The sequence below is a fragment of the Lepisosteus oculatus genome, chromosome 9 (assembly GCF_040954835.1).
Source record: "Lepisosteus oculatus isolate fLepOcu1 chromosome 9, fLepOcu1.hap2, whole genome shotgun sequence".
NCBI classification, from domain to species: domain Eukaryota; kingdom Metazoa; phylum Chordata; class Actinopteri; order Semionotiformes; family Lepisosteidae; genus Lepisosteus; species Lepisosteus oculatus.
The window spans coordinates 38,318,286-38,345,911 of record NC_090704.1 but is presented as its reverse complement, the minus strand read 5'-3'; the positions used below and the strand labels follow the sequence as shown (position 1 = coordinate 38,345,911).

The 27,626-nt window shown below is 35.7% G+C and overlaps 1 protein-coding gene across 6 annotated transcripts in view; it reads right to left on the bottom strand.

Annotated features, from left to right (window-relative positions):
- The window catches only part of stxbp4 (syntaxin binding protein 4), a 91,512-nt gene that overhangs the window by 34,303 nt on the left and 29,583 nt on the right, over positions 1-27,626 (bottom strand). For 5 of the 6 annotated variants that reach the window (XR_011190480.1, XR_011190479.1, XM_015356650.2 and 2 more), the window contains exons 12-18: positions 19,901-19,998; positions 17,994-18,090; positions 17,093-17,217; positions 16,559-16,648; positions 15,187-15,252; positions 2,967-3,143; positions 1,805-1,921 (exon numbers count right to left, since the gene is read on the bottom strand). Coding sequence is in view for 4 of the 6 variants with exons in the window: in XM_015356650.2 (XP_015212136.2) it covers positions 1,805-1,921; positions 2,967-3,143; positions 15,187-15,252; positions 16,559-16,648; positions 17,093-17,217; positions 17,994-18,090; positions 19,901-19,998 (770 nt within the window). In the remaining 2 variants the exon portion in view is untranslated. Of the gene's footprint in view, positions 1-688; positions 836-1,804; positions 1,922-2,966; positions 3,144-15,186; positions 15,253-16,558; positions 16,649-17,092; positions 17,218-17,993; positions 18,091-19,900; positions 19,999-27,626 lie in introns of those variants that run through there. The other variant, XM_069194504.1, reaches the window with a different exon arrangement.

Genomic DNA, 27,626 nt, shown 5'->3' with positions numbered 1-27,626 from the left:
GCACTTTAAACCTGGATCCCTGTCCTTTTTGTCTTGGTACTTGACACTACCAATGTTGGGTTAAATTCCGCCTTTATACAGCTGGTGAAGCAAATTCTCACTTTTTTCCCTGATCTGCTGTGTAGTACAGACCTTCAGACCCATACAATGCATTTCCTTAGGTTGAATTATGAAATATGAAAAGATGTCATGCTACAGCAGCTCAACAAAATAACCTTAAAAAATAAACTGGACTTTCCCATCCAGCACAGCAGAAACAAAGATATGACATTTCCTTTCACAATGTATTCTATTGCATTTTATCAAAACCTGGATGCATGCTTGTACTTTTGAATCAGCAAATCAAGTGAATCAGCAATATACTGTAATTATCACAGTTTTATGCAGGTGCGGGAGATTCACTTTAAAGCAGGCATGCTGTTTAGGTTCACACATGTTAATAATCATGCAGATCACCAGCACTTTTAGTGTGTACTCTTTGCAAAGCACCAAAGCTGGACAGCAGGTTTAAAATATCACTTTTATTACCCCAAAAAATAAAAAGTGGACATTCACTTGAACAATCCTTTAAAGCCTTTAAAGAATACAAACGGGTATTATTTTTCAGAATCACACATTCCTGATGCAACACAATACACAAACAGATGTGCAGATGATATTACTTTATAGCAGATTGTCATTTACCTCAACTCTTTTGAAAATTTTGGAGCTTACTACTAGTGGTTCTTACAAAAAAGGCCCCTCTGCCCAGGAATTTGGAGAGCTGTCAAGGAGACCATGAGACTGGAGTCTTGCTGGTTCAAAGGGCTCCTGCAGTTACTTTTCCCCTGCAGCTCTGCAGTAGAGGGATTTAATTTGAGCACAGGAGGGATGGAGAAAGCTGTCATGTTTCACTTCAGTTCTCATTATAAAGAATGTGCAGCTATTTAACAGCTTGCAACATTGCTTGGAATATATTAGCTGCGTTTGGTGATTTGAATGCTTTTTGACAATTTGTGCTTACACTTAATTGTTTTGACAGCATAATAAAAACACATTAAAGGGGTATACAGGGTACTCAGGTAGATGGTGACACAGCAGTTTCATTGTCTTTCAAGCCAGGTTTTTATAACCTTTTAGTTCTCCAGGTTAGTCTTTGGTAAGATAATTGAAGTACACTGGAATTATTAAAGCACTGTGTTATTAATACAGACATTATGCACTTGGCCCATCACTTGACAGCAGAAGCAAGAGCTGGGTGCCAACATTCTGAAACGTTGGCAGTATTTTTTCTTAAACTTTTGAAGTGACAGTTCAGTTTTTTGTACACAGGTTAGAATCTCCAAATGCCAATAATCAGTTAAATCTGTAATCATGCACTCACCACTAGCACCCTTGTACTGGATTAGGAGCGAAGAGGATGACATGCACAAAAGGACAGCATTGAGCCATCTGCCTCTTTTTACACTGAGAGCTTCACAGTGCCTACAGCAGCTATAAGAGAACGGAGGACTTGGGCAGTGATAGCACAGCAAACTCTAAGGCTCCCAACTAGTTAAGAACACCCTCTGTGGCTCAAAACTGCCCAAACTCAGGAGTTGATCTTATTTTGGGGGGATTCCTGGTTAGAGCCAGATAGTGATGGAAACCTGACTCAAAAACTCTTCTGCACCTCAGAAATCAACCTGCACTCAATGGGCTGAGCCATTTGAGATCCACCTCTACCACTTGTTTGTAGTCTGTGTTCCTCCAACTTCCTGTCATGCAACTTTCAGTGTATAAACCAGCCATCACTTAATCTAAAATCAAGAAGGTGTTGATTTACCTCTACGAAGTGCAGAAGCTTTTGTGTGGACACCTCAAACCCCTTTTTAGCACCTTCAGATTTTCGGAGTTGACACTCCAGCACAGCAATTCTCTTTTTAAGGTCCTGTGTCTCTTCCTGAAATGACAACATCATTTTTAATGAATTCCATGACCACGTACTGTACTTACTCATTTAAAGACATAAGATTTTTGTGTCCTTATAATAAACTAAACATCTTCATGGAAAACATCACTACATGGAAAGATTATGGAAGTCTTCAAATCATCTTTTGCAGTCACTTAATGCAAAAACCCAGATAATTGTGACAACAAATACAATATGTTGGGCATATATGAAATTGAGCTCACTCTAAATACTCTGAATACTCTTACATGCTCTAAGGATAATAAGGTAATAATTTAACTTTACGACATTTTTGCATTTTTTTATACATCAGATCAGAAGTATAAAAATAAGATCAGAGGCACACAGTGTTTGTATGTATACAATTCTATATATTGCATTTTTTACATTAGAATATTATGTATAAAATGTAAAACTCCTTGTATCAACTGCATGCTTCTCATACAAGCTGTTTTAAAAGTGAAATTATATTTACATATTTATATACTGTATAAAGTACTTCCTTTCTAAGGAAAACAAGTTATATTTGCAACAATATAATAATCCATAACCAGAACAAGCAGAGGATTTTTTTAGGGTTTTTTTTGTGTTAGTCTCTCTGAAGTAAGACTTTATGCAACTGGTATATAGATCAATGCAAAAGTTGAAATATTACAATCCATTATGATCTTAAAAAAGTGGACAAAACGCAAAAGCACATTTCTGGAAAAACAGGATTCTGTTGACAAAATCCAAACTATATTAAAATTATAATATAAATAAAAATCAAATATTAATAATCTTTAGGAACCATTTTATGCTCCAATGACCTATAAGGTTGCTAGTCAATTTTATTTAATCCTAAAAATAACAGCCTAAATAGACGTCACAAAGATCACATTAAACCCTTCATTGCACATCATCCCAGTTACTGAATAATACAAAGCAAACAGTGACCTACTTTACAAGGAACATGATATGAGTAAAAAAGGGAATGGATCTGCCTGGCAGGAGCAGGGACTGATATGGGGCTTAAACAGAGGAAAGTTTAAAATACTTTAGCGTGGGTAGGCTGATCAGCGAGCTGCAATTTCATTTCGGCTATTTCTGCCTCCAGCAGGTGGATGACTTCTTCGTAGTCCATCTCCATCCCGCGAGCCTGCCTCTGGGCTGCTTCAGCGAGGTGGATTCGGGTGCGCAAGGCTCTGGTCTCTTCCACGGCAGCTTTTGCTTCCTGCAGTGCAATTAAATCACATAAGCAGAAGAATATACCAGTGCAAGCACCCATTAGGAGGCACACATTGCCAAAGCTGGCAGAGGCAACACGGTCCACAGAATGGGCTTTAGATCTGCTGTGCATGTCAATTAAAAATACTTTTCTTCATACATGAGGAAAGTGCTCTGAAACACCATGCTTTTTTTTATTAAAAACCTTTCAGTGGCACCCCTTCATCCTCTATTTCTAGAGGCCCTACTAAGTGCACTGTAAAACAAGAACAGAAAAGCTTGGCTATGTCAAGATATGCAGTATAACTCATATTTAAAGAAAACGTCTCTTGATAAACATCCTAGAAAAATGTGGAATAGTTATTAGGGCTATAGACTCCTGACCAAAGGGTTGTGGGTTGAAATCCTTGGAAGGATACTGCTGCAATACTCTTAAGCAAGAGTATTGCTACAGTACTATAGCTACAGTAAATTGCTCTATCAAAAGCAGACAGCAATATAATAGTAATTGTAATTTATGTAAATAGCGCTGGATTAGAAATGTCATACAGATTAAAACTATTAGCAAAATATCAACAGTAATATACCGCTACTGCTTTTATGACAACTAAAACTGGCTGCTACAACTATTTTCACTTCTTCTGAACACAGAAAAAGAGTGAAGACAAATCATGATTAAATGGATTTAATGCGAAGCGAAAGTGAAATATTTAATCCAAAAGTGATGTTACATTTTTGTAACTTCAAGAAAAAATAAAGTTCTGTCCTCTGTTCCTAGTTTTTTTTTTCGTTGTAAAGTCCACAGCATTGAATTGGTCAGCATCTTCGAGGATCTGTTTAAGACTTAAAAGGTTCAGTTTTATTAATACTGATTATCAAAAAAGGTTTTTATTAAGGTTGGTGAAATGTTGATGCAAAGAAGATGAAGTCCTTTCGAGATCTACTGTAAATTGTCTGGAAGTAGATGGGAAGTTAATTTTATTATGAGACAGAAAATAAAGTAACAAAATCTGGGAACTGGTCACCCCTTTTTTATTCTAAACACTTTTTTCAATTAACAAGGGATGCAAGTTTCCCTTGTGTAACAAATCTTTCTAGTCCTGATGTTGCCAACACAGAATTCACTTACAAGTCTACTAAAAACACATGTACTGTACTTCAGCTTCCCTTTCAACTTTAGAAGTGTACATGTGCATTGAATGACAATACCAAACCTATTGCATTTATCCTCTATAAAGACATTACCTACTGTACCATATAGGTTGGCATTGCTTTCTCCACTCTGAAGAAGCTCAAGAGTTTTAAAAAGGTTATCAGCTGTAAACCTTTAGAACCTCATCTCCTTCTATGCACCAATTTAAAGTCTAGTCTAGCACTGAAGATGTGCTTGTCTGGATTGTGAAAATGCTTTTTTTGTATAGAACCTGGACAACAGACTGAGATTTCACAGATTACATTAACCCACTTGCCGATTTTAGATTTGTTTTCAACCTAGCTGCAAACCTTTCAGTGGTCAAATCCAGAAGGTAAGTTGTTGCCTCTGCAAAACTGAACCCAGATGAAGTTATAGAACAAAGATGTCTCAAAAGTCTAAAATTAGCAGTCTGGAGCTTTTGAGAATTTACTTGCACAGGAGCACCTGTGAAATAAAGGCAGTAATGCTGTACTACAGTATGTGTATTGGCTTTGTTTCCCGACAGGGCATATGTCAGTTTGAAACCTGTGTTGCTTCGACCTTGTCTCCCAGATTTTCCCTTGGTGCTTTGGACTCTGCTTAGCTTGCTTTTACCAGCTTTGATGCCTGGGTGCTTGACCATGATCTTGGACTGTGCTCATACCCAGATTTCTAATCCTGTTGCCGCAGCTGTCTGTCTGCGCTCACCACAGCACTAGAGCCCCACACCACCTGCATGCAGAGCATAAGTGCCTGAGCAGTTCCCCTTAATGCACCTCAGCCGGATCTCCATGTGCACACAACACTGTGCAGTTTCTTGCTCGAGTGTGTTGCCTGTGCAGTTTCTCTCTTGCCCAGCTTTGGCTTGGTTTGCTCCAAGCCTCAAGATCTTCTACTAGTCTTACCACAGTAACGCAGTATTTCCAATACATTTTTAATGTTTCAATAACATTCTAGAATTTTTACATATTTAACAAAATATCACAAAATGTAAAGCTGAACCATAAGAAACACATGAAAAATGAAACACCAAATGAACAGTTAAATATACAGTCATTGGGTATCAGCTTCCCCCTTGGCAATATTGGCTTTTTTTTTGGCAGAAACAATAACACCAACATTTTATGGCACCAATCCTTATAATATTGTTTAATTCATGAGCATATGATATCAATATTACAAATAACTTTACATTTATTTGAAAGATAGTGGTTTTTGTCAAAAATAAAAAATGTTATGGACAAAATACAGACGTGAAACATTTGGACTAAAAATAACTTTCTCTTTGGCATATTCTTTGGCAAATTTAAATATCCTTAAAAAACGTATGTTGATGGTACGCAGTTTTTAACTATCACTTGGAATCAAACAGTTAAGAACTAGAGTATGAAAGCTTTCACGTCTTTTACAGAAATACAATTTGTATGAAACACTCGCCCACTAAAGATTTGTACTGGCCACTGCCCTTGGGGAAGCCGGGAGAAGAACTTGAAGTACACCTCCGCATTTATCAGGTTTGTGGTTTAGCTCGGGAGAGCTTCCGAGAATTATGCTGTATTGTTATTGGGCCTGCAGTAAATGCAGTATTCTTCCACAGTAGCAGGAGACTAAACAGTATTTTGAAATACTGCCCATGTCCTTAATTCTTATGGACCATTGGCCATTACATTTTTCAATGTATATTTACACAAACTTTCTGATGTCTCAGAAGATCCTCTGAGATTTTTATTTTTGTAAGGGAAATTGTTTTCATTCAAAACTAAAAAATAGATTAAATAATTGAAAAACCTAAAGCTCCAAGCAGAATGACCTCCAATTTTGATAGAATCCTCCTTTAGTTTCCTTGGGAACCAAAGTTAGTCAGTTCACCCTGATCTAACAACAGAAGAGACAAGTGAAACTATCAGGATTAGCCAATTAGAGCCCAGCATGAAATGCCTGTGTCAATGAGTGAAAGTTGCTCTTTATAGTGTATATGAATTACAGGGAAAGCCTACTTAAATAGAGTTCTGCATACATAGGGATGGAAAGGATATAAGAAAGAAGTGCACATTAGTAATACTTTAAAAATTACAAAGGACTGCATACAATACAGAGCTTTTGAAATCCATCCTAATTGTGCAGTCCTTAATTAAGGCTTTTTAAATATAATGAACTACTGCCATTTTTCTTACAGTAAAAGAACCTTAATTAGACTAGTAATCAGAATTTAAATGGACAAATATTAAATCATTAATTGCTTGGATGACTTAGGTCTGTAAATTAGATGTCAGAAAATAAAATGAATGCATCTATTGATGAAAAGAGAGCAGTCTGCCTTTATTTCCTAGCTCCTCTAACCTTTTTCACATAATCAGCATGGCAGCATTTCCATTTAAAATCTGTACAAAATATTCATCTTCTGCAGACTTGGTTCATTGCCAGCCAGGTGAAATATTTCTCTGTTTATTTAAGACTGTTAAGATTGCTTACTTCTCAAGTTCAGATTTTTGTTAAGCAAGAAATACAGTAATTAAACACCTGCCTTTTAATCCAAATGGTTAATGCTAACTCATTTATTTTAACTATCCAAAACATGTGGGTGTTTGTGCAGAAAGTTGATACAAATCACACTGCTTTTCCTTTAGTTCTTTACCTTTTATTTGCACATTTTTTTTCAAAAAATGCTTCTCTCCTACTGTGACTAAATTAAGTGATTCAAGGCAACTTTAATTTTAGGATTAATGCATAAACAATACACAGCTAATTAATCAGCAGCTATCTCTTTTAATGGACAACCTCTCCAACTGCTGCTCAATTCAAGAAAGCAATTATAAGGTGTCAAATTCTTAATTCAAATGCTTAATTCACCTTAAGAGGTATGGCATCAATTCATTTTAATATGGCATTTTGGCACAGGACAAATATAAACATTCAGGTTAAGGAAGCTTAAATGAAAAGAAAACATAACAATGTACTGCTATATGTAAATGGTCCTGCTATATTTCCATATCTAACAGCATTGCTTCAGCAGAGCCAGATGCATATGCTCACACAGAAGGCTGACACTTATATCACCCAAGATTTTAGAAATCTGGACATCCCTTTATACATCCGTGTTTACTGAAGAATTATGAATGACACTGCTTCTTACACAATAAAGGACAGGAGGGAATATATAATATAAGATGTTTTGAATCTCTGCCCCACATTTGTGCAAGAAAATCAGCACAGTCAGAAAGCACAAGCTGACTGGCTGAAAAGTGTATATGGCAAGTGTCACGTAGGCATTTTTCACTGCAAACCATCCTGTGTGGTTCCCTTTACTGGTGGTAATGTAGGTCGCACTAAAAAGTGCTTATTTTTAGATAACTGCACTGAGAATTACTGAATGGATGATAAACCAGCCTCCAATCTGCAGTTAGTCCTACAGTATACAGGCAGCACCCACATAAGACATCCATCTGTTCATGAAGATTGCTTGAGAAAAGCATTGTATGCTTCATGATAAAAAGGTGTTGGAACAATGAGGAAAGAACAGTCTGATTTGCAATTATTTGTGATTGTACTGTATGTTTCATGGTTTGTTGTTATGTTTTGCTATCTTTTTCATTTTGATATTCACAGAAGATTGCAACACAAACTTTCAGGAACAATCCAAATAAGAAATACAGATGCTTAACATTTGGACTTCTGAATTAAGGAGTGTCACAAAGCAAGGTGACATGTTTCTTACTGAAATACATTTTTACTGGTGTACTGAAAATGAACTGCATGCAACAAAATTACACAGAATTAAAATGACTAGACCCAACTTATAAGCAATTGTATATCAAGATTCAATAGGTGAAGGAATACAATAAGTTAAATAATAAATTAAATTAAAAAAATAAAATTTGAAAGAAAGTGTTAGAGTTTTACTAAATTTTACTTGATTTTGTTCATTACACTGAAAAAGTCTTATCTCAGTAAAATGCTTTAAAATTTAAACAAAAGCATTCTTAAAGGCATGAGGTTAAAGTTGAAAACATTAGTCATTCGAAAAAGTATACTGAATTTAACCCACAATATCATCGGTATTTAATTAAAAGAAAACACAGTGACCTTTACGCTGTACCACATCATATTACATGGCAAGTAGGAGTGTGTTTTCAGGTTCGCTTTGTCTGGCAGTTAGCTGTAATACAGCCAACGTCTAAAAAAGACCTGTGAATTTGCTACCTTCTTTACTATTGTAACTGTGTATAAATAAAACATAATAAAAAAAACAACCTTTTCTGTATTCTTCTGTACTTTTTTGTAAATTCTATTGAAAAGACATGACAAAAGAAGTAGGTGCTTACAATAACTTGTTTTTGCAAATCCCTTAATTTAAAATCTACTGTGTTGTTTTTTGAGAGCATAGACACAGTTTGGTTCCTTCATAAAGCTCCCAACACATGTTCAAAGACCTGAAGTCATTCAAGAATTATTCCTCCCATCTGCCCTGTACAGTACATATGAAAACTGACGAGGGCAGAACTTTGACTTTTATACTAAGCATAATAATTCCCATTCTTTTCATGTTTGATAACCTTTATGTAAGCCTGTCACTCTGATGACAACTGTAGCATGAAAAGCAAAGGCAACAGATCCAAAAAGCTTGGCTTAGAATGCAAAGTCAAAGCAAAAAGACTGCTGTGGATTATAACACTCTTAGACACACTCTACTGCGCCGATAGTTGTTTTTGGTTTGTTTTGTTTTTTTGGTCATCTTTTATAACTCATTGTGTATAGAACAGGACACACTATGACCAAGTATAAGCTCATAACTTTGACATGAGAGGTCACCACAACAACCAAGATATGGCTGACTGAGACTGCCTTGTCAGGTCACCATGAAATTGAAAAATAAAAATTCACCCACTGTAGATTTTCATCTCACCCTTCGCTTAAACAAGATAGTTCTGATTAGAATTTTCCTTTCCTTTTACAGGTCTCTTTTTATATTAAATCCCACCCTCCAAATTTCAATTTTCACTCTTCTGCTATGAATTGTAGTGGTATCGGAACCCAAATTTTTTAATTCCATGCTATGATATTTTCCTCTATACTATTTCGATATCTAGGATATTATATTAACACAGTGTGAATTTTAAAAATCATGTCTTTTAATACTCTGCAGCATGTGATACACTTTTATGCTGATGATCTATGTCATTTTCCTAATTTCAAGACTGAGGCAATTTTCAACCTCATAAATATTCTTTGATTTCCTGAAAACACAGTCTTCCCAAACATCGGCTACAGAAACATCAAAGCAGCACCCACAGCCAGTTCACTTTGGCCACCAAGATGTATCAAGTCCTTAAATCAAGTCCCAAAATAATGAAAATGTCATGTTGTGGTCTCATTACATGACATGAAAAGAAAGAAAAATACCCCAGTACACACGAGAATTGTGCTGTTGTTTACCACATACTGTAGCAAATCATTTCTGAAAAAAACTAAACATAGCTATACCACCAAAATCAACATGAACATAAAAAGGTTAAGGTTACAAAATTTTGAAAAGAAAGCATGAATGAAGCCATCTGTTCCACTATCTGACATTTTCTAAAGGAAAAGCTGGTCTCTGGTGTCAAAGCAATCTTTTATCTGATATGACACTTCAAACAGGACCAGAGTTCTCCTCATGGTGCAGCAGTCTTGAAAGCAGATCATTCTTATGGAAAGGGTATTATTCATAAATTCATTTTAACTAAAACTAAGCAATCCTTCATGGATGTGTATGAAGCTGTAAGTAAATGCTGAAGTAATGTTAAAAATGATCATAGGGAATACATATTTTAAGAAAGGAAAATAAAACTTCAACAAGGAACTGAATGCTGAAGATTTTTGTACAGGTTAATCTTCCTGATCTTCTCTGCTGGACCGAAGCACATCCTTTAGACACTTTAATATACTGTAACACTACCTTGACTGTAATATTATATTCATGTAATAATTTTTTTAACATTTTGAAGCATTAAACAAATCTCCAAAAAGTGGAGAAATAAAACAGTTGTAAAAAACAATTTTGAAACAACACATAAAAAGAAAAGAATAAAAGTGACCTCTTTGTTTCTGACTTTCTTTTAATTTGGTACCTCAACAAGTGTTTCCCTATGGGTTTGCTTGACATATAATTGATCATAATTCAAACCTGGGGCTATTGAAGAGTGTGTTTTAAATCTTAAATGAGGCAAAGTGTTTAGTTTAGTAGTTTTACTTGATGCCCAGCTACAGTACCATCTTTTAGTTAACTTCCTTCTTAGCAATGACTGGAGCTAGCAGTTGAACCAAAAAAAACACAGGAACATGAGCATAGTCAAGATATGGATACACTGCACTGATAGGTCCCTATTAGGGCAAACCAGGCCTATATTTCCTGAATGTTTTGACTGCATTGTGTTGATAAGGTCCCCGTGTCCCCTTAACTCTTCTAATGGTTTTTCGTATCATTTTTATGCTGATGAGGCTCAGATCTTCTTCTGTTTTCCTCCCTCTGATACTCTGAGGTCTCCTACTGTATTTCTGCCCGTCTCACAGCCATTTTTATCCTGGATGCACGCCATCATCTTAGACTCAATCTGTCGAACTCTGACCTCCTTTTCCTCCCTTCCTCCCCTTGCCCCTGTGCAGACCTCTCCATCTCTTCACCTTTTGACTCCACTACCACCCTTCCCCCCCCTCCTGTGCCAAGAACATTGCTTCTCTGGCATGCTCCCGCTGCTTCGTCTTCAGCAACATTTGCAGAATCCGCCCCTTCCTTATCAACTGTTTTCTACAACTTCTAGACTAGTCCCTGGTATGTTCCTGCCTAGACTACTTTAACTCCCTGTTGGCCAGATTCCCTGCCAATTCCATCTGCCCACTGCCAATCCAGAATTCTGTGTCTTGCCTTGGCTTTTGTCACGCTACTCCATTACTCCAATCCCTCCTCTGGTTCTCTAGTGCCATCGCCTCAGCCATTGCTCTCCTGCCTGTCTTTAGTCTCTTACATCTCCCTACACAACACCTTGCTCTCTCTGATTAAGGAAGCCCAGAAAACAGAACCACTCAGTTCCTGACCACCTTGCCATGCCTCAGATGCCAGGCATCTGTTTAGACGGCACCTATGAGCTCTTGTGTTTGTTCTTAGTTCTCAGACTGGTAAAGTAATTTGCTAATAGCTCTTCACTGTAAACAAGGAGTATATACTGATACTGTACTTACCGGGTGTTCGCATTACTGCTTTGTATCCGTGATATTAATAGAATGTTTCAGTTCTTACAGCTTCACCTTGTTAGGAGCCACACTTGTGCTGCACTTCCAGTTTTGTTAATAACTCAAGGATAAAGAACACATTTAGGGAATTTTGCAAGATTATAGTGAAAAAGGAAAATGATAAAATACTCTTTTAACTTTGCATTTAATAATTGCCACATTATGCCTTGCTTAGTCACAAAGACATCATTGTAAATAATTATGAATATTAATATTATTATGTTATAACTAAACTGAACTACATTTCAGATTGTGAAAAGTGACAATTCAAGACCTGACAGATAGTACACCTAGTACACCTTTTCAGAATTCAGGAATTCAAATCTTAAATTTCACTGGAAAGTAATGTTATTCTTTGGGCAAATTGCAATTATAACTTTGACTTAATAATAAAGGTTAACATAGGGTAACAATATTTATTACCCTTAATAAATTAAGGGTTTATTAACCCTAACCCTATTAACTTGATTCCTAAGTTGTCATCTCCGGAGCTATAAGTTTGTATTTAAAAATCTGAGCAGCCCCAACGCGATGAAAAACATTACTTTTCACAGACCAAAAAAAAACTAAACACTAATGTAAATGAATAAAAAAAAATAAATTTACAAAGCACAACATTATAAAGATGACAGGAAAGAAATTAGGAAGTTTACTTTATTATCTAAATAAAAATAATAAGAAAGATAAGCAAATGTAAGAAAGTAAAGTAATTTATAACATTCGTATTTTTCTGAAGAATACTAAGCCATGTAGTTTGTGACAGGCTGTACAAAGCAGCTACCTCACGAAAAATCCATAAGCACTTGAAAAATTAAGTTGAAAACAAAATAATTTTGAAAAATACACAAAAGCTTTAGACTGACATTTTAAATTCCTCTTTGGCTTCATTAATCATTTTTTTGGAATAAAATCTTGAATTTTTCTCTTTGGTTTTAGACCTCCAGCTCCTACTCCTGTGTAAAGCAGATTTCATACAAACCCATTTTTATGCCCAATAAGTACAGTAAATCACAGAAGCAAACCAAGAACCAAGCCCTTCACTCATCATTTAAATGACATGATAATGCAAATCCATCTGAAGAGACCTTCAGGCCTGGGAAGTGGATCACTTTACAGCAAAAACACCCACACTTCCGAACTTCATATCACTTGCCATGCATTCAGCAAGAAATAGCACATGACAACCAGGTTCTTTAAAAGCACAATAGTGTGCAAAAGTCCAGCTTTCTGTAACATAGAATTTTCTTGCACAGAAGTAGGGATTGTTTAGTCTTTTTTTAAACTATTGGACAGTATCATTTCTGTCCAGCTTATCTCTAACCACTCTACTCCAAAGCCCTCTGTGCTAGTTTCCCACAGCACTCAGAGCTTTTAATTCTCTTCTGAGAACGACTAATCTTTAGCCCTCTGGGCACCGCAGCAGAAAACCTTTGATGCAGTGCTGACCAGCGAGCTTGATTAAAAGCCTGCTACTTTGTAACCAGCTGACTTCATTATATCTACAGAATGCAGGGACCTCAAATGGTCAAATTCAGAACTGCGCACCAAAAATGTTCATGTAAAAGTCAGTGCCTGGGACCAAGGTTCGTAATACCAACTAATAGAGTTCCTCATCTCCCTGTGTGAATAACTGAGAGAATTACGCTCAATTGCAGTCTGAGGAGAGGATAATGTATAATGCAAAACATCTGAAAAAAATATGAAATATCGAATCTGAAGAATGGCTCACAGATTCTTCCTCATGACTGGTAAAAAAGGAAAACATTAAATACTGTATATTGGACCAAGACCTTGTGTTTTAATTCCCTTTAGCAAAGGTTAATATTTTTAATTTTGAAACTTTTGCTTTCTATTAAAATCTATGGGAAATCAAGCAAGAGAGGTAAGAATATATCAAGTGTTTAATGCTGTATCAATAATACATTAATTAAAATGAGGTACAATATTTAAACTTAAGAAACTGCATGCACAGGTTTGCATAACTTTCATAATACTTCAATATTTTTAACACATTTCCAATTCTTACTTTTCATACAACACTTGATTTAAGGTAACAGTACTGAAGAGAGCAAGATATTTTTCACAAGAAAATAGACAATGATGTGCCATATTTAAATCGGTGCTTTTCCAGAGATACTTCATTGCCAAAGTCTACTTAAATCTCATTCATTTCCATGTGTTATTTTACTATAAATGTCCAAACATGTGAAGGGCTGGCTTGTATTAAATAGAAAGGCTTGTGAGGATATTTGTGTTCACTCTCAAAAGCAAAAACTGCTTTAATGACACTCATAAAAGCATTTTTGTGTGAAAATTGTAAAATGATACAGGCTCTCACTGTATGTATGTGTGTGTGTATGCTGAATTCTGGGAAGGCAAAAGCATTATCTTCCAAACAATGTGTCACATTTCAGAGTGTTAATACTGTATATAAGGTATAAAGATGAAACCATGACTGTGTGATCTGGATTATTTACATAAAATCGATTATGCATTTGAACTACTACTTCAGGACACACAAACAGTAGTCAAACTAACAATGCAGTTACTATAGGAACAGCGCTGTTAATTGAAAAAAGGCAATCTTTTTTCAACTGCATTTTTATTGCAGTCCCTGGAAAATAAATCGTTCCTGTGCCTTTTCTAAGAGTCAGCATATCGGCAAGGTAATTCAGATACAAAATTAAACATGTTTAATATTAATAAAAAAACGTAGGGAGAATCAATGCTTTTACATATGATAATAGTGTGTGCAAAGTAATCAGGCAAAACCAAATGATAAAATAAAACTTGTTTTTACTTCTAACAATTAATAAAGTCTGGGCTTTCTTTGCCTCCAGAATAAGGTTGTTATTAACTGTGACAAAATTCTAACTAATTATAAACGAATTCTAGACTGGATTCTTATGCACTCCTTTCCCCTGCAGTAAATATAGATTTCTATGAGGAGGACCACGAGATGCATTTTTATGTAATTTGCAAAGACAATCATCTTTTGTGTTCACTATCTTCAGAAATCTAAATGAAATGTGGACTACTGGATCATAAAACCTAGGGAAGAGTAATGCAAGCAATCTGGGCACAAATGATCTAGAGTACATTTTAGCTTTAATTTCCTTTAACTGGAATTCTTAAAGGAAATACTTGCTTAAAGGAAATATTTGCCCTCAGGGAAAAAAGTTATTGTCTATGAAAAACAATAAACAACTCCAAACCGTGGTTCTTATCCAGCACCATGAGCTTCATATTTCTCTTTAAACCAATTTTCTTTTTTGTAGAACCCAAGGGATTTATTGCTTTATTATCTCAATTCATCATTTGTTTACTTCTAACATCACAACCACAATAGGTTGTAAAAAGTACTGGTTTACTATTGTTCCGATATTTGGGTTCAGTATTTTGCAGATGGGCACAATCTGTTTTTCTGCTTTAGCATTTAATGAGCCCCTTTAAACTTGAGAGGCTCACACTGTTGTGTTGCCCCTGCCACACTGAAGACACTCACTACCATAAGCTTGTGCGATGGGAGCTCCCCCTAGTGGTTTCACTGCTACTAGCACTGAAGAATGTCAGAGAGGAATTTTTCTCAGTCCATAAACACTAATTTTACCTGTTTAATCTTTTTCAATTCCTCCTGCATCTGAAGGCGCAGATTTTCCGATTCATTTAGTTGATCCTATAGGAATAAAAGAAACAAGACCTCTAATAAATTCTCTACAGTGGCTCTTCATCAGTACTCATTTATTATTATTTTTAAAATGAGTCTAAATCAGCCAAAATAGTTCTGAAATATGTGCTGGGTAATGTGATTGGAATAGGAGTGTCTATAAAATTAAAACTGTTCTAATCTAAGAAGATTTCAAAGCTTTTAATTTAAGAAAATATCTTTTAGACAGCAGCTTCACCATATTGTTTTCTGATCGTTGTAGATCTTAAAAGTTAAGCAAGGCTGGGCCCGTGTCGATGGAAAAGTAGGTGACACCCTTTTCTTTGGACTAGAATCTCCAAACCTATTTCTTCAGTATGGGGAAAAGGTACATTGTACTGTAGGAAGTGCAGTCTTTTGGATGAGACCTGACTACATGGTCATTGTAGATGCCTTAGAACAATGTGAACTTGTTAAATTCCACTTTGGGCTTGCACAAGTTTTCCTACCTATGTTTATCCCTTAATTCAATTGGTGGAGTAATTTCTCTAAATTCTCCACTCAAACTGATGTGCACTGGGGCTGTTGGCTCAGAATTGCTGCCACATATCACCTAGGTTTATGCTGCACTTCACTGGTGGATGAAAACCACTTTAGGATCCATATCACACTTTGAATGTGTGATACAAATGCAGTTTGTATTAGGTGACTGAAGTGAATACTAGTGCAATGTATAAAATTTCAAATTGGCTTTAGTTCTAATAAGAAGTTTGCAAAAAAAATTCATTCAAAAATATACAATGGCCGTTACTAGATACTTTGCAAGTCAAATGACAGCATGTCTTGAGGCAGTAAAACATGAACCATTTGGCAGCAATTGTCTGCATGACGAAACGCAGAGAACAAATAACAGTACTGTGGATATGTCTCCACTTTTAAATCATGAAAAAATTATACATGTATTCATTTATTGTGTGCTTGTTATCACTTGTAAAGTGCTCTGTGGCAACACGTTGCAAAGAGCACTACACCACATAAAAATCGACTGAACTGGTTGATTGAGTTTTGAACGATATATGCTTCACTTTTCAATAAAGTAACAACTTCTTGATGAATAATTTTGGCTCAACATCAACTCAACAATGTTACAAAACCACAGCAGCTGGTGTCTGAAGCTTTTGGACGGTGGTGTTGAAAACATCAAAAACAACAGGAACAGAAACAAAACACAAAACCTCACCTACAGGTAATAAACACTACTAAGTATACTACTGTGTGTGTAATGAATAAAAGGATACCATTACAAGAATTAAACAATTTTCAAGAGTGCATTTACCTGCAGTTTCTTCACCTGTCTGAGAGCCTCAATGTGATCCTTTCTCAGTGACTCCATTTCATCCAGCTCTTCGGAGTCTGATGTTGTAACCTGTTACAAAACACCACTGATTCAGGCAAACACTACATGCTAAAAACTTTTTTACTAACGTCTCTGGAGCATGTGGGTTAATGAAGGCATTTACTGTATTTATACTCTGTTTTTTAAATGTATGCATACAGCACTTCATTTACCTTTAACCGACTTGACTCTGAACTACTATGTAATAGTCTTTGTGTAGGTTTGCTCTGTGATTTCATTTCTATGCAGAAAATATTTAAAATAATCTATCAAAACATTCAAATTGAAATAATATATACGTACATCTATTTCTTTATCTTCAGTGGCTATTTCCGAAACATGTGAAAGCACTGCATTAGCTAATTGGATTTGAACAGCACTACTCCTAAGAATCTCTGCCTGTTTCCATGGAGAAAAATGTACATTTGGCTACAAACAAAAGACTCCGTTTACACAGGCAATTGCTATACATACCTGTCGATGGGCTGCGGGTTCTAGAAGGTTTGTAAGATTACTTGATGCAAATCTTGTTATGCCATGACTTAACCCAGAATCGTCAAGCTGTAACTTGAAGAGCTCTCTGGTAACTTGCACAAAATCTATGCAGAAATCAAGACATCTGAGAATTAATACATTAGTACCTCCTTTTGCAAGGCCATAACATTTAAAAGTATCTATTTTAAAATATTGAAAGCTACTAATAGGATTAAAGGAATGCCAAAGAATCAGTCTCTGTCAGTATGAGACCTGTAACACTGATGAATGTAAATAATAAAATCATAAGTAGTATAGGTGTAATTAAGACCACCTTTCATCTGGCATGCACAGTCATAGTTAAAATACTGTAGGTTTAAGTACAGGCATAATTGGTTAACCTATTTACTCATTTTTACATGCATATGATTCCTTTAAGAAAGAGACCAATGGTATATTAATGGACCTTTTTTTCTGATGAGTGGAATTCATCTAAAAATATTATCTAAGTTGACTACTTTTCGCTATTTTTCTCATTTTCTGTAGAGCGTTTAATCACTCTACAATTTGTATTTGCATGTCTTTTCTCCTTTCAGAAACACATTCTCTTCCATTCTACTGTGTGAGCACAAATTGTTTTTAAACTATAAATGTTAACACCCCAAATTTTATGGTGGGTTATAATTAGTGTAAGAGGGGTGGGGTGGAGGGTACAATGGAAATCATTTTCATTGAGAATAGGTTAAATATTTAAAAATAAAATACTCAGACAGGAAGACAACCAATGTACTATATCTGCAAATCATTAATTTTTGGTACTACAATAAAAGAGTTCAGAGCAGTCAGAGAATCTTTGCAAAACCACAAGACATCAAGTATAACAGTCAAGCTCCTTGCTCACCTCCGTAGGCCACTGTTCCTTCAGAGTCAATTTGTAAACGGTCCCTCACAGCCTGCTGCTGGGCATCTGTAGGCGTTATCCCAAGATATCCCAGTGCCTTAACGGAAGACACAAACATTTGTTAATTAGCAGGTCACTGCATTAAAGAAACAAAAGTCTTTTTAAGCGGTGATTTACAAGGAGTGTTAAAAAGCCTTGAAAAAAGCACAGATGTACATATGAATGAATATGAAGGGAACACACACCTCCGGCATCTAAAGTTTGGAGGAATTATATTTGACCTTTTTTGGTCTTGATTTTAACATTTAATAAACACTATCATATAGCCATACTAATCTCTGTATAAAAATCCTACCTTAAATGATTGTTTCAGGTAAATTAAATGGCCTAAACTGTAAAAATTCAGAGCAAAACTGTCACGCAAAGACTGTTAATGTTGTTTCTCAGTATCGATTTTCTGCAGTACACCCAAGAGTTTCAGTACAGACTGATGCTGTAACAGAGCATACTCTGCAAACCATAGACAAGTGCTCGATTCAAGTTCTACCACATGATCACCATATAATAATAGTTTATTGAGCGACAAGTCTGTGAAAAGGTTGCAAAGTCACATATAATTATGCACAGCTGGGTGAACAACCTTATTTTTGCCCATCCCTGATCAAGATCAGATTGGATTGTTATTGCTTGCTACTGTATGTTATGTAATATATTTGCAATAACAAAAGGCAATTTTGCAACAGTCATAGGGTGACCCCAATCCTTTCACTCTTTGTTTCTCAATTACAGTACATTATACTTCACAGCTACGATTCAACTACTGTATATATCAGACTTTGCTTTATTTTACTAATTATGTTTAAAATTTCTATATTACTTCTTAAGTCACATAAAAAGAGATTTTTAGGAAGCATTTTAAAAATATTTTCTCACAATCCAATCAGTTAAAAATTTTTAAGCTGATCACGACAAAGCCATTTCTTCACAGAAAATCAAGCAAAAACTAAAGTGCAAGGGTAATATAGAGTAATATAGCATGCCTCATTGATTGTAACGCTTCGAAATCTCCTTGTCAGATAAGGGAGTGTGTTAGCTGAAAATATGTTTCATGATGAAATTCAGATCCATCTGGGCAAACTGAGTTAAACTATCTAAGCAAAGGACAAGTACAAAATAATCAGACAAATGCTGCCTGAACAAAGTTTCAGTAACGATTTTTCTTCTTCACTAAATATGATCATGTTGAACTCAAACAGTCTAGAACTAGTTTCACTGACTTTTCACCTCTTTAAAATAGTCTGTGAGATTGAGGGTGTGTCAGTAAGTTCCAAATGGAAGGGCTGCTGTGGGTTTACATGGCAGCCATACAGCTTTTAGCGTCATGAAGAAACCTCCGCATCTATAGGATATACAGTATGTGATGCAAAACCCAGAGAAATCATGTACTGTAGTCTAGTAAATGATACCTAGTCACTAACTTGTTTAGTTTATAACTGAATGTAATGTATCAAGTAGTTTCATATTAATGTTCCCTTTTCCAGTTTTCACTCTAAATCCCTTTCTCATTTTATGAGGCTGGCCAGGACTGGCTACTTCTCATTCACTCTTGAGATTTCAGGTGGCATATCAGGACTTTGCACTTGGGACTGACTCAACATTTCAAAAAATTGATTTTTGAGAATGTAAATATAGCATACATGTGAAACTACTGTATTGTAAAATTACATGACAGGAGAATGGTAAACTTATATTATGGGATAAAGGGATATTTCATTCCTTACAAATTTGCATGTAGTATACTTCATATAATACTACTATTTCCATACTTTAATTTAACTTTGCTTTTCTCTCTACTCAGTCCACAGTGCATACAACTTGTTATTTTTACAAGTCAGAAAAAAACTGACCTGTTCCAACTTCTCAAGCTTTAACCGACTTGCATAGCTGAGGGCAATCTTGTTGTCTGTAGTTGAAAAGTTTTCAGTCTGACGGCCAGACATCAGCTCTGTAAAATAGACAGAGGTGTTAGGAAGAACTATCAAAATGACCCATTAAATTAATTGTACTGGTGAGCAATCCACTGCAGTTAAATTTTACTTGAAGTTTTAAATACTGGCCTGAAATTCTCTTTTGTCAAAGACAAAGTTTGACAAATAGTAAAAAAGTTTATTAAAAACACCTTTCACAGATGGCACGCACAATCCAGATGTTCAGTGCTTCACTTTTCTTAAAGATAGAGCTGAAATATACGGTTGATAAAACAATGGAAATATAATGTCATATTAAGAGTGGGTGTCTAGCATCTGGGTAGAGTTAAAATACTGCATAAGAGGAATATAGATAATGAAGAAAAGCTTTAAAGTAATCTTTAATAGGCTTCAAATAATCATTATGAAGTGCTAATCTTCTGTTCAGGGATAGAAAAAGTTTTGAATATCAAGTTCTTTCATAGTAGCTCGTCAGTTAAATTGAATAGTTTTTAAAAGTGGTTTAAGTAGCACAATATACTTACACATTTACATTAGATTACCATATGTATTACCATATGTAGTACAGAGGATATTTAGTCTACTTCCATATGGCATTTAATATTTTCCTGAATTGGCGGCACTTAAAAAGAAGTTTAAGAGTTTCATAAGCTTCAGGAAACAAAGCTTGATTTAAAAAAATGAGCGTTGGATCATGTTTGTTTCTGAAATCACACATTGTCATAATGCAGTGTAATCATGAGGCACTACAGTAAAAAAAGTCAGTCGTTCCACAAACAACCACCTAAACTTAAGACAAACTGCATCTTCCACATTTCAAGACTGGAGACTCAATTTTAGTATCCTTTTAATACTGTATTTAACTTAAAAGAAAACAAATAGGAGAAAGTGCCTTTTCAAAAACTATTTGTTTGACATGGAATTCCTTGTGTGCCTGCATTATCCTCAGTATTAAAATATTCACAAGACAGGCAGGATGTTCGACACCTTCCAAGTGAGCAGTCTGGCAGTCACTTGTACCGCCTCCATCGCTTCCTTCACAAACAGTTTGTGATTTGCCATCTGTCCTGTTTTCAAACCAAACCAAGATCATCTTCATAGCTCTCCCTCAAACTTCCTGAAGACAAAAAACTCTTCTGCACAGCTATACTTTGCCATCAGTCTGTTTCAACTTCCCTTGCTGACCTTGTGAGCTCTCCTTAAAATAAAAATAAAAAATGCTGGTGTGCAGTAGCTACTAAAGGGAAAAAGTATGATCCAACAGAACTCTGATCTCAAATTAGCTACACCATGGGCTCCTATATGCGCTACTATCCAAACCTCCCCATGACTCATTCCAAACTGATCTGCCGGTTCAGTAATGTATCTTGAGATAATCATTACTTTTGACTAAAACTTTCATATTTTCATTCCTGAACTAATGAAAGAGCATATTTTCAAGGGCACGAGTACCAGACGTACAGGATAAACTTTTAAACAAAAAAGAATTATCACCCCGTTATTTCAGGTGATATTTAAACAATTACAGTAGTTCGTTTTTTTTGGATTAGGATTGACAGGTTAGACACAAGATGACAGGCTTAAAGTTTTGAACCAAACTGCTTTTTTATTTACTTTTTAAGTCAATTTTTTGTCCAAGAGAAATAATGATGTCATAAAAAATTACAATAAGCACCCATCCCTCCTTTAATTTAACCTTTCCTAAAATACTCCTGCTAAAATCAGTACTTGCCATTCTACATATGAAAACAAAAAATACCTCAGATAAAATAAGGAAATGAGGTGGGAATATTTTGCCATGTTTCCATAGTCTTTAGAGAAAAATATTCCACTAATGAGCTTAAGAGCACAGCTAATACAGTACAGAAAGACTGGAAAGAAATAATACCTCTAACTATTTAGATATCTGTAACTTCTTTATCTTACACTATGTCATTTTTTATCTCTTTATTTTGTAAAGTCTTAAAAAGATACACCAAAAAAGTACAGACAAGACAAGAACAGCAAAGTGAAGCTGCAATTCCCTTTAATTTACTATGTATTTTATTCTGAAGTAATCGGACAAAGGGATGCTTTTTATAAAAACATCTTATTCTCTTTAATTCAAAAGGTTCAATTCAATTCTTCAAAAAGGTCTTCAATTTCATTCAGTATCACAGAAACATTTAAAGAAAAATATAACTTACTTCAGGTTAGATAAGTCTAGACACTATTCTTTCTCTAGCCGTGTGAAAACAAAATGTTCCTTTCTTGGAGACAAAAAATATATCTATAAAGACATAAATCTGCAAAAAAAAACTCCAAGAGCTAAAGGATAAAGACGTAATAAAACATGACTAATAAAAAGGCAATATCCCTTGGATGAGAACATTGAAAAAGACTGAAAAAGATAATTCTAGATTCAGGTACTGTACAAATGTAACTACATCTAACAGCATGTCCAGAAGATAACATTTTATAACAAGCACTCTCTGGAATTCCATATGTAAGTGTTAATGTATAATTAGGGATAAGGAGGTCCAGGAAAATTCCTCCTTGGCCCCTGCTGGCAACCAGAAACAAGTTCCAAAGGCAAAGTAATTTTTTAACTCAAACTGAATCACAGAAAAACACAAAATAAAGAAAATAAAAATAAAACAGTAACTGACAATAGAAAACAAACACTGTAACACCTGTTAGAATCCTAGCCTTTCCGGTCAGAAGAACTCCCTCTGAGGGGAATTTTAATTTTTAATCAGGTTCCAGCACCAGCGGTGTCTATCAGATTTAAGGGTACAAGGTGTTTTTAAAGCCAAAGCAGAAATTAGATCTTGGGAAATTTCAATCAGATTAGATGAACTATTCTGTGGAACACAGCTGTAAAAGGTAAAATAATCGACATTCATGTAAGGAAGCAATACTGCAATGTTTTTAATAGCTTTATACAATTATAAAATAGTTTTGGTTTAGTTTTCCCATAGCATCTACACAAGTTAATTAATAAAAAATAAATTGAAATTAGAACTTTGAGAGACACAAGGACTGAAGATACAGTGCATAACAAAAAAGAAAACTGATTGAAATCCAGAATGTGGCAAATGTTGGTGGTACTGTACATGTGGAATTTTATGTGGAAGTCAAGATGATGCCCTAGCATACCTTTTTGTTTTTGCTGCTTTCTGTTCTGTTATAGCTCTCGTCATTGCAAGCTCATGATTTTATTTAATGGACTCAGGATTTAATGACATGAGCATTTAAGAATACTGTACATAAAACCAAAAATCTGAGTACAATGTTGAGAACATTCCTACAAGCACACAAACATTTTAATTTAGTGTAAGATGCTGATGAGTGAATACAGTACAAGCAAAATAAAATATTTGGTTAGCAACATACTGCAGGTATGGTAGTGCAGTAGTGTGTAATGACTGGACATGACCCCCAACCTTACAGGAAAGTAGGCTTCTTTGTGCCTAATTTGTGCCATCTTTGTACCTAGAGACACAAATAAAGTCAAAGTCGTTATGTCTGGCAAGCATTGATCGGAGGAGCAGCACGTCCTTCGTCGACACCACAGCAAATTCACAGGCACCTGGCACAGTGTGTTTCATGGGTCATTCCTATCTCCTGTATTAGAAAAATCACTGAACACCAGCAGCTCTTGGCCAGTTCTGTACCTTCACTTGAGAAATCCTGGTCACAGTCAGTTAATGACACCGTCCAGACCAGACTAGTCCATTCTGGACCACTGCGCTTAACCTGTGATCTGAGAGAGTGTGTATACAGGCAGATGGTTGTGAAAAGTATGTTCCATTGAACTTACTCTACTGTACTTCTTTCCAGTGAGCTTTAGATTTCCCATTGATTTATCAAGCATCTCACATAGACTGAAGCACATACACAAAGCATTCTTGGACCTCTTTACAACCTCACTCCCTCCGACATCCAAGCTGAGATCTGATTTGCATATCTTTTCATCTCCTATTAATCTGTGCACCAACATCCCTCTAGGTAAAGATCAAGAAAAAGCATTATACCAGGCATAAGAACTGTCAAACAACAAACAAACATGCCCCGCAGTATTTTTAAATAGCTAACAGGTCCACACAGAGATATCTGAATTGGTGAGTGGTACATATATATTTTAATTCAGGTCAAAGTTCAAAACATCAGTTTCTAGTTTGTAACTTCAGACTGGAAACACTCTTACAATAGTTAACACACCCTCAAGGCTCTAAAATGTATTGCGACCTGCTTTATCTGAGGTTTCTTAAAGGGCTGTTATGTGTTTTTCAGAAGCCTACAGGATGTTTAAACAGTATGATATAAATAGCTGAATAAAGCAGATTATGATGGCGTACAAAATAGGCATCAGATGAGAAGTTTGGATTTTTGAGCCACCTGAACTCTCACTGACATTAATAAAATTGGAGTTAAGAAGTTGGGAAAGGAAGAAAAATCTAGACCTACAGTAGATGTAGAAATTTCTATTTACAGTCTTTATTGGTTTAAGTTTTTTTAGTTATCATTAGTGACCATAATGTGGGATATTATTGTACAAAGTAAAGATATTTAATTCTGATCCTTCGGTAAACCTTCCAACTACAAGACAACACATTATTTTAAAATAAAAGATGGCAAAAAATCATATGGAGGCTATCAAGTGTATAGTAAAAAGGCTAGAGGACATCCTCTGTAACTTTTCAAAACCACATTTTATTCCTCTTCATATGTACATGCATTGAAATGAACTTTATTTATTCAACTGATGGAATCATTTATTGAAACTGCATTGTTGGATCTGTTCCACCAAAAATTAGAACCTTTTTCTGGGTGAGGCAATGCAATAACATTATACAATAACAGGTGTTGTTACACACTTTTAAGCATTTGTTTTGTGCATTTTCATTTTTCTCATGAAGTGCTTCAGAAGTGTTATGTTTCTTTCCCATACAATGTGTTCTGTGTGACTCGCTGTTGTGAACTCTGATTAGACTGTTACTTGCCATGTTAAGTAATACAGCAAAGACAGCTTCTGAAAACACCCCTCAGGGTTATGTCACACCCAGTACACCTAGAGGGTGCTCTACTTCTCTCCTGTTCCTAGTTCCTTGTGATTATTCATGTCTTTCTGGTGTGTCTTGTTGTGTAGCCTATTTACTTCCTGCTTCTGCTCTGCTCCTCGCTCAGCATTGAGGTTCAGATGTCCTGAGACCCGCCTAGCACCAGGTCACTCCTGTCCATGGCCTGAGGGCATAGGTTTCAATACAGCATTTCTTGAATAGCTGAGCCCGGGCTAACCCCCGTCTCGCCGCGACGCGAGTCTTTTCGCTCTCCTGCCATTCCACGGTTCGTCCTTTCCGACATCCGTGACAGGTTAAAAGTGATGCAATGAGGTGGCAATGAAGTTACTAACGTTACTGATATGCTTTAGTGTCCAAGCCTTGTATCTTATGTTTCACAACACTACAACACGTATTTACTTCTTCACCTTTTTGTACTTTTCCTGCGGTGAAAATAAGTCAGAGCCAAGAAAACACTAGAGATGGTAAACAATGAGATGGAGAAACAATGCTAAAAATGATACAATGTGACACTCACCCCCTTGGGTCACAGACAAAACTTCTGTCCTTTTTAATCTTGATGATGTGACACAAACATTTCAGGATCTTTGCAAGCACACAGTGCAAAGCCATATTTTGAGAATAATCCTCAAAGTGCCTCTTTCTGGGAGAGCACTTTAAAAATAAGAACTCAAGCTAAAAGATTAAAAATCAGGACCACAGGTTTAACAGACACTCTCTATTTGATACCCAATATGTGGCCAGTCAGCACAGTCATTTTCCAGATCTCAATTCCATTGGAAACTGGTGAAACAAATGAAATATGTAGTTCAGTCCCACACTTCATTACTCCTATCATAGCCTCATTTTAAAGTGGCCCTGCTAGAAAAATGGGATAGGCTTAAATATGTTTCAAAATCTCATGGGATATGAGCCTTATTCAAGTAGCTTTTGCTACTTGTCGAGGATCAACATTTCACTCGGTGGGGTCCCTAATATTTTGGCAACTGAGAGTGCAAAGAAAATTCTCCATTAAAACATAGTAATTGTCAGGGGATTGGCCACCCAGTAGTCTACATTTTTACGGGTCGCTGTCCTTACAGGACAAGTTAAAGAAGCTCTTTGCTACAGGGATCTCACCTCAAGATTGCGAAGCCTGTAAGTTTCTTTTTATGATTAAAACTGAATAGACCTTGCAGTACCCATAGCAGCCTCAAGCCTACATTAAAAAGCCATTGTAATTCCAGCCGCATTTACAATACAAATTCACCCCCCTTCCATATGCCATTTGCTTTAGAAAATGAAGGATGAAGTGGGCGTCTAAAAGGCAAGACACAGTCTACAGTTGTTAAGAGCTGTGTAGCTGATGTGAATGACAATCCCCGTGGGAACAAATTTTCAGCAAACAGAAATAATAATTATCAAATAATAATCACCTAAAAATTCATAATAAGCGGTTCCTGAGTAGCTCAACAACCAATAAAGAAGCTTATGACAGTATGTTCAAGCCCTGTAACCTGGGCATTACTATTTTAAGTCAGGACCATTTCATTTTTGCTTGATCCCCCTAGAATCCCCGTCACTGAACTGGCCAGGCACCACGAGGGCTGGGTGAGTCTGAATCAGTGAAACATTTAACAGGAGCTCCTGGGACTTGCAGCATGACTGTGAGCTTGCAGTGATGTCAGTGAGCTGATTAACAATGTGCAATTGAAAGGGAATGAGAAAAAAAGATTGGCAATTCCAAAATGTAACACATCCGATCCAAACCACAAGACCACTGTACAAATAATATTTCTATTTAAATCTGGTTTTGAAGCTGAGGTAGGTTTAGCTTTATGCTTGATTAAAATTACATTATATTTTCTGTAGAAAACGGATACAAAGTTAAAAATATTAAAAATAGTTCAGAATGTGGAAAATAACTGGAATAACAGGAGATGCCTACTAAATAGTTTGAGAATTTATTATTTTACATACTTAAAGATATGCATAATAATACCTGGCTTATCTTTTTAAGTACAGACCATACCAATTATCGTTTTTACTTATTACTGTTATTTCTTACAATATGTAGATTCTAAACATCCACCTCAAATAAAGGGGGTACATAGAACTCATTTTGGCTTAAGGTTTAAAAAAATACGGTTATTTTCTCTAACATTTGTACTACACTTCAATATTCACCTTACCGGATATGTGTTCAACTTCAACTAGATGATCTGAAAAGCACCATTTCATTATTGCAATTTCACTATGTTCCTGGTTTCTATAGCAACTCCACCTACACTAAAATCAGAAGAAAATATGGTCTTATTATGTGGTCCTTACCAGCCTATCGAATGCTATCAATGCCTACCTACCTTTCCAGGAGCCTCTTTCTGTTTGATACATAAAAGCTTTGCACACATGATAACATGTACGTGAGCATGAAAATTGCTTTTACACCAAATTAATATTTATATACTGCATAAATCCTAATATTTATCACAGTTCTATACAAAACAAACTGATTTATTTCAGGTTTGCTTGCAAGCCTTCATCAGAAGCTGGAAGCACATGGAATTCTATCTTCAAGGTCAATAAGGTTCACATTCTGTTTC